The sequence below is a fragment of the Quercus lobata genome, chromosome 9 (assembly GCF_001633185.2).
Source record: "Quercus lobata isolate SW786 chromosome 9, ValleyOak3.0 Primary Assembly, whole genome shotgun sequence".
In the NCBI taxonomy this organism is placed as follows: domain Eukaryota; kingdom Viridiplantae; phylum Streptophyta; class Magnoliopsida; order Fagales; family Fagaceae; genus Quercus; species Quercus lobata.
This window is the reverse complement of record NC_044912.1, coordinates 6,863,015-6,871,066: the sequence shown is the minus strand read 5'-3', so window position 1 is coordinate 6,871,066 and position 8,052 is coordinate 6,863,015. Positions and strand designations below refer to the sequence as shown.

The following is an 8,052-nucleotide window of genomic DNA, read 5'->3' as shown; positions in this document are numbered from 1 at the left end:
CCATGCAAGACCTTGGTTCTGTCCAAAACTTACGAGATTTATTTTTTGTGTTTGGTTTCCCCACAGGCTTGAGTCCGTGGACCATGCAAGGCCTTGGTTCTGTCCAAAACTTTTGGTTTTCATCTCTTGTACTTGGTTTCCCCATAGGTTTGAGTCCGAGGACCATGCAAGACCTTGGTTCTGTCCAAAACTTACGAGATTTATTTTTTGTGTTTGGTTTCCCCATAGGCTTGAGTCCGTGGACCATGCAAGGCCTTGGTTCTGTCCAAAACTTGTGAGATTTGTTTTTGGTATTTGTTTGTTTTTCGGATGTAAGCCCCTAGATCAGGGCGGGGAGAGCCGGCTTGAGGCCAAGAGCCCCTAGGGCTGCCTACGCCATGGGCGCTGCAAGGAGTAGCCCCTAGCAGAAGTTTATGTCGGAACAACAGCTGCACGTCAAAGGAGACGGAGGAAGCTCCGTGAATTTTTGCTTAGTAGAGAGTTGACTCCACCGCCACCTGCGCCAAGCGCGCATGCTTCCCACAGACGGCGCCAATTGTAAGGACACGATTCCTGCGCGGCCCAGTGACATTTTTGGGTTCACGCGGGAGAGATCCCTCACAATACGATTTGTAGAGAGTGGGCTTGAAAAGCTTGGGCTTGGTCACGGGGGGATGGTCCGGTCTGGATTTCAGAAAGATCCCTGTGGAAAATGGACTGGGCCTAAACGTTTAAAGCCCCGCCATGCTGCCACTTCTGAGAATGGGCTCCTCGGACTTGATCCGAGGACCCTTGTGGTCCTTTCCGGCTGTCCAACGGAGGACTTTCTCTGTTCTGTGCATGGATCGTTCCGGCGATCTTCTTCATGAAGTCTCCTTTTTTCCCCCCCCCTCGCTAGATTCACTTACTTCTCCTTTTATACTAGTGTGCGTTCGATGTCCTTCGTCCACGTGTAGGGTCAGTCTTTACAAATACTGACATTGGTCCCATCAGTCTAATCCCGGAATTGTTGGGGATGACTTGATAAAGCTGTAGAGTACGGTTCTGTCAGGCATTGGGCCTTATCCAGAAGGGTATTTAGGGTAATCGCCCCAAGGTATTTTGGATTTCCTTACGAATTTATCCCTTTATTCTGGGCGGATTATGGGCCTGCCGAGGACTAGACTGTCCTCGGCTGCCTCCCAAAAATTGGTCCGTGCTCTGCGTCATGGAGCTTGGGCCACAGTTCTCCTCGGATTGGGCCCTCGGACTCTCTAAGGGCAAATGGGCCTGGTCCACGAATTGCTGGGCCCCACATCTACAATCATCAATGCATTACTCTTGCAGTACAATTATAGATTATAGCATTGTTTGTTGACACATGATAATTTATAATTCAAGATCTTTTCCTTCTATTTTCTTGGCTAATTTGTTAAAATTTAGAAATTGTGTTTGGCTTCATCTTGCTAGATTCTTTTTTCATGATCATTTGGTATTACTAATCAAATTCTCTTACATTATTTCACTTTTTGTATTACTAATTTTTTTTTTTTTTTTTTTTTTACTTTCACATAGGTCACACTTTTTAGCAAGTTTTCCTGACCATATATATATATATATATATATATATATATAGTCATCTATTTGGATGATTTCCTTAGAAATTCTACAATCATCAATGCATTACTCTTGCAGTATAATTATAGATTATAGCATTGTTTGTTGACACATGATAATTTATAATTCAATATCTTTTCCTTCTATTTTCTTGGCTAATTTGTTAAAATTTAGAAATTGTGTTTGGCTTCATCTTGCTAGGTTCTTTTTTCATGATCATTGGTTTATATGCTGTGAGTTGGACTAAAGTTGAAGACTTGGGAGGGATCAAACAAGATATAGTTGTACAACTACTACATGAATCTTTTAGAGAACATGAGTATTAAATGTTTAAATTTCTCAATAGCTTAACATAATGAGGTGATTCCATGGTATAAAAAAACAAATATGGACATGTATAAACAATTATATCATGAATACGTTTGCTTTTATCTACCCCTTTTATATTTTTTATTGATTGACTAAAATCAACTACACATTTAGCTTCTTCTCAAAAGAAAAAAAAAATACTACACATTTAGCTTCCTTAGTTTTTCAAAATTTTTAAATTGTGTGTAAAGGAAAAATATATATCAATATATGTTTTTGGGGAGAAATTTTTTTGTTATAGTTGATTCTCATATATGAGTTTAGTGATTATCGAAATATAAATTGTTATAACTTTCTTTAATAGTTCTTATGCGGAAAAATGAAAACAAAGTTTGGATAAATTGCTCATTAACATCTCCAAAAATGCAAAATAATGTTAGCTTTCATATGAAATCATCAAGATTCATTTTCATGTTCTAATAAAAATTATACATTCTCTTTTTTTTTTTCCTTTTTTATTTTATTTTATTGTGTTGCATTTTGGTGCATATCTCACTATATTATAATGTATTACAAAATATTTTGCCATATATAGTAATTAAAAATAAAACGCAACATGTTTCCTTGGCAAAATATATATATATATATATATATATACAAAAAATCAAGATATAGACTTCTTTAGTTACAAAATATATATTATGGATAAAATTGGCTTCTGCCCTTTTTGGGAAAAATAAATAGCATTTTACCCCTTTCCCAAACTAATTAGGGAAATGCCTGTCTTTTGAAAATTGACTTTCTCAAAATCGAGTTAAGTCCTATAGTGATATTTTTAAGGATCTATAGTGGCGTTTTTTAATTCAATCTCCATGAAATCGAGTTATAGGTAAAAAAATTGCATGTAACTCGACTTCATGAAAATTGAGTTACAAAACGCCACTATAGGTCATTAAAATATCACTATAGGCTCTTTAAAATGCCACTATAGAGCTCCAGAATTTTTATTTTAACTCGATTTTGAGAAAGTCGATTTTCAAAAGAATGACATTTCTTTAATTAGTTTGGGAAATGGGGTAGAATGCTATTTATTTTGCTCGAAAAAGGCAAAGGGCAATTTTGTCCTATATATTATATACTATAGTGTAATCCCATTATTGTGAGATGGGTTTGGGACTATTATTTATAAGTCTTAACCACTATTTTCATTTTTTACTTAACATAAAAGAATATGATATCAATTTTTTCCACGTATTGCGTGGGTCTGCGACTAGTACATATAATATTAAAGTCCCTCACGTGCAATTAATATTTGTTATATGTTAGTTAAAATTAAGAGTAATTAAAGTTTATTCACATAATCACATGTGGTTAGTCCACTTTCATATTATTTATTTGTGGTTTGAAATGTATCATTTTACCTGCTCAAGGTTGGTTCTATTATGCAGTTGTTACATACCTCATTACTTTCACATTTAAAAACATAAAAAACATTATAAAAAAAAGAAGAGAGAAATCAGGATTTGAATTGGATATTTATAAAAATTGTAGAAGTTACTTATACTTTGGCTCAAGCACACTACTAGTAAAAAACTTGGCCAAAATCTAGAAACCCTGTTCATTGAACGGTACAAATTCAAATTAAAAGGATTCAACTTGTGTCCAGTGCTTTTTTGCACTGAATACAGCATGTACTCGAATCGTATTGTGTTCAGTGCAAAAAGGTGACACAAGCTTCACCCAAACTAAAATACCCCTAATCTTCATAATCAACCTCCATCCACACTACTGGCAAAGCATAAGCAAAAAGCATATGCCATTAATACTTGATCAAAGGAGTTAAAAAAAATGTTTTTGGCAAAGTTGGAAGAAAAGGACAACGAGAGTGGGTTTTGATGACAATTGCACTCGTATAGTTATTGTTGTTAGATCTATCTATATGAATATATGAAAAGCATAATCTAAGAGAAAGTGTAACCTAACATTCCAAAGATTGTTCATTATATATTTATATGTCACATGTCTATGCTAATTTTTTAAAATTATGCCACCTAAATAGCATGTTTATGTGATATAATAAATATTAAAGGTATAAATGGCAAAAAAGAAAAAGAAAATGAAACAATATTAGTCTTAAGTTTAATTACAATTAATATATAATGAACTATGCGGAAATCACATGTAAAAAAAAAAAAAAAAAAAAAAAAACTAACTGCGTGTACCAAATTGCCATTACAAATCGGGGTCATTATATGGTACCTTAATTGTTTTTTAGGACATGAACACATGATACTCATAGTGGAGTTATTCTTCAATGTAACATGAGTTACAAGCTAATACTACAAATTTTTTGTTATATATGACCATGCTATTGCAAATCTAAAATCACTTCAAAGAAAGAAAGAGGAAAAGAAACATAGGTTATCATATGACATGACAACATTTATCATCAAATTTGATATAAACACAATCTTATTTAACCTTACCACAACCCAACATGAAAATAAAAAAAATGACCATTATAGCATTACTACTTGGTATGATGTAAGTAAGCAAAAGACGTGACAAAGTTATTGTCGCATGTAGCTTATTATCATTAGAATAAGAAGTGAAGTGATTTCATAGGTACAAAAAATCTTGCAAGTGGGGTTGGGTTGACCCATGAGTCATATGGGTTGACTTTTTTTCTTCCTTTAGAGGGTTTTATTTTTGTTTTTGTTTTTGTGTTTGTGTTTGTGTGTAGCATGTCTTTTTTACTCTTTTCTAGGTTTTTCCCCCTCATAAACACTTGTAGATTTTTTCCTAATGAGTTTGAGATTTGAATGCTTCAATTAAGTGAACCTTAAATTGTGTAAACTTAAGTGTTTATGTATTATATTTAACTTTTTTTTTTTGAGTGGTTTTGTTTACTTATTCTCTTATTTGTATTGAAAAGAAGACAAACAGTTTTTTGCATGTGAAAAATATGGGTCATATTAGGTTGATGCAACTGAAAAGACCAAGTAAGAGTTATAGGTTTGGCAACCCGTGTAGGACAACTTGTTATGACCCAAACTCAATCCAACCTAATCCCAAGCCCAATTGACCAAACCCATTTTCTAGGTCTAAGAAAGACATGACCTTTTAGGCCATTTGTTTCCTAAAAGTTGGGCCGAAATACATGGGGATGGGGTAGTTTTTATGTAGTTGATAAAAAGGTTGTCCTTTAAATCGGCTATTACATTTTAATTCATTATTGACATGATATTTTTTAGATTTGACTTTATACATAATACCATATAATTTAAAAGGTTAGATAACTTAGTATTAAATACACTTTTTGATTTATAATATTTAGCATGAATTATGAAATGAATCAATTTTAAATAAAGAAATCCTGATTCTGCTATATCCTATTTAAAATAAGACAGCCTTAACTTAGAAGCATTATTGCTTGCTTTGTGATTAAACAAATTCAGGCACAATAAGAGTCCAGTTTTAGCTTAAAGAGTACTAACTATGCAGCTTCCTTCCGCTCTAGCTATTTATCACCCTGCAATTTGAACGTATCTCACCAACATTACCCGTTAAGACATCAAGTTGACCCATCTTCACTATTGCAGCAGCAAATTTGCTCCTCCAAAGCAGGGGGTTCCTCTTACTTTGATTCACTTGGTTTGCTGTTACTGTATTTGTCATGAGTGTTTGGTCTGATGTGAACAACCCTCGGTTAGCTAAAACGTTAACATAGTAGCCTGTATCTGTGCTGCCAGGGCTAGAAGGATCCATTGGAACCACCAAATTAGGATTTGTGTTGCCTTGTGGACACAGCCTCTTCAACCAAGATGCATATATGAAATCTAAGCTTGGGTCCTGACCTTTGGTTCCATTGAAATTGTACAATCTGTTGCTGAAAGAGGTGCAATGAGAGCGGCCAATGGTGTGTGCTCCTGTTTATAACATAATCTTTTCATGTCATTCAAGTATAATTCGCTTTCCATATCATTAAACATCAAATCAAGACATTAATTGTTAGTGAAAATCATGGTATTAGTTAATAAGGGATTGATTTCTCTGACAATCAATATCTTGATTTGATATTCAATGACATGGAAAGTTGATTTGGAATGAAGTTGCAAAAAACTCAGAAATTTATACAAGTGAATGAAGTTCTAACCAGAAAGCGTAACCATTTCTTCTTGTGTGAAGCCCTTCTTAGCAAAGATTTGAGTGAGTTGGTCAACATTGAAAGAAGGGGTAGGTAAGTTTGTGAATGTATCTGAAGCTAGAGAAATTTTGCCATCTCTTCTTCCAGAAGGAACATCGTAGCCGAGCCCTCCAGTCTACATGAAGAAAATAAAGGTCATACATATGTTCAACCAAATTTACCAATATATAATGTTTCAAGAATGTTAAGCAAACTAAGAATCTCTTACTATCTCTACGCTATCCCTTGCTGCAAATGCAACTATATCAGCGCACGAAACAACTCCCTTGCATATGTCTTCAAGTTTAGCCTTGACATTATCAATGACTGCAAACCCTCGTAGACTGTGATTATTTGCAGGAGAATCTTTCTCTGCCTTGTTTGATGGAGTGGAATCAATGAGCACTGATGCATCACAACCCTGAAAGTAGCTAGTGAACACTACGTATTAGCAACTCTTATCAAATATATAGCTTAAAACTAATAGATTGGCACCGATCACTCTATGTTAGCCACCAAAGCACACTGGTTAAAGAGGATCCTAATATGTCTCTAGTGATAGGTCACTTAAAATTTTAAATAATGAAGCATATGTCTTCACATTAAAAAATGTAAATTTTAACGGTGAGATAGACTCTCTCTCCAATATTTCAAGTGAAATGTAAAAGAGATCCTATCAGAGAAAACCTTGAAACCAAAGGGAGAAGAATAAGGGAAATAGCAGCATGTTTACTTACTCTAACAAAGCAGTCACTGAAGTGTAGTTTTACAAGACCAGCAGCTACTCCATGATCCCTAATGAAGCTGTCTCTGACCACATCTTTGACAATTAATTCGACTAAGCTACATGAATTTCTATAAAACCCTATTTGAAGCTGAGAATGCACGCTTTGGCATAACAAAACCACAACAAAAGTAATAGATACAAAATTTAGCTTCCTTGACCTCATTTCTTTTAGATGCTAATAAAACTTTTTTTTTTGAGAAGATAGATGATGCTAATAAAACTTGAAAGCATCTAACATCTAATCTAATTAAATCTAATTATATATTAAAAAAATTGGATCCAAACAATTGATTGATGCATAGAATGATGTCACATGTTAGAACTCGTCTATTTCTTCTTATTTTCTTTTGAGTTATTGCCAATTACTTCTGATCAGAGCCATTTATGAGCACAATAAATTTCTTCCATCAATGTTTTAAGAAAATAAGGTCCCATTTGGTAGAGTTGTTTAACAACATATTTTCAGTTTTTAAACAACATTACACGTATTTCCACACACTTTTTGTATTTCAGAAAAGGGAAATACTAACGAGTGCCCTTAGGACACTGGTTAAGAATCTAGTTAAAGAAAATTTTTATGGGAAAAGAAAAAAAATAATTAATGTTTTGACAACTTTTTTCATTTTCCGTAAAAGTGATATCAAAACTTTCTTTAGGGCACTTGTTAGCATGACCCTTCAGAAAAATACAAACAACGTTATTAGAACAACATTATCAAACGGCCCCTAAATTTCTCCACAAAACTTTCCATAAACTTTTTGGTAGCTATAAAGCGGAAAAATAAATAAATAAAGGAATCCAAATATCTTCTTGTAAGGATACGATTCGTGGCGGACCGTAACAGTGTTGGGTTCGCACGTAAAAAGGCCCAGACAATATGATTTGTAGAGCGTGGGTTTGAAAAGCTAGGCCTTGGTCACCAGGTGGTGGGTTTTTCGTGGAGTTCATACATGTTTCAGTTTTCTTCACCCCCGGAGTCTTTCTCCTAGAGGTGGGCTGGGAGGCTCTGGTTTTTGGTCACTTTTCCCAGCCCCCTTTCTAGATTACTCCTTTTTCCTTTTATACTCGCCTGCGTTCACTGTCCTTCGTCCACGTATTGGGTTAACCTTTCCAAGATTGATACTTGTCCCATCAGCCCATACCTAAAGTCGTTGGGGGTGGTTGTAAAAGCTGAAGAACACGGCTCTATCAGGTG

The 8,052-nt window shown here is 34.6% G+C and overlaps 1 protein-coding gene across 1 annotated transcript; it reads right to left on the bottom strand.

The window, feature by feature from the left end:
• Window positions 1-5,400: 5,400 nt before the first annotated feature.
• Window positions 5,401-7,020, bottom strand: LOC115959433 (peroxidase 5-like). Its single transcript, XM_031077819.1, has 4 exons — window positions 6,808-7,020; window positions 6,300-6,491; window positions 6,041-6,206; window positions 5,401-5,813 (listed from the first exon to the last, which is right to left on the bottom strand). The coding sequence occupies exons 1-4, from the start codon at window positions 7,018-7,020 to the stop codon at window positions 5,401-5,403; spliced, it is 984 nt and encodes a 327-aa protein (XP_030933679.1).
• Window positions 7,021-8,052: the final 1,032 nt, after the last annotated feature.

Excerpts from the sequence above, each read along its gene's own strand:
- LOC115959433 (XM_031077819.1), bottom strand. The coding sequence starts at position 7,020 with ATGAGGTCAAGGAAGCTAAATTTTGTATCTATTACTTTTGTTGTGGTT. Across the intron at positions 6,207-6,299 it reads CAAGGGATAGCGTAGAGATA|ACTGGAGGGCTCGGCTACGA; the intron begins GTAAGAGATTCT and ends TTCTTCATGTAG. Across the intron at positions 5,814-6,040 it reads AGAAATGGTTACGCTTTCTG|GAGCACACACCATTGGCCGC; the intron begins GTTAGAACTTCA and ends TGTTATAAACAG.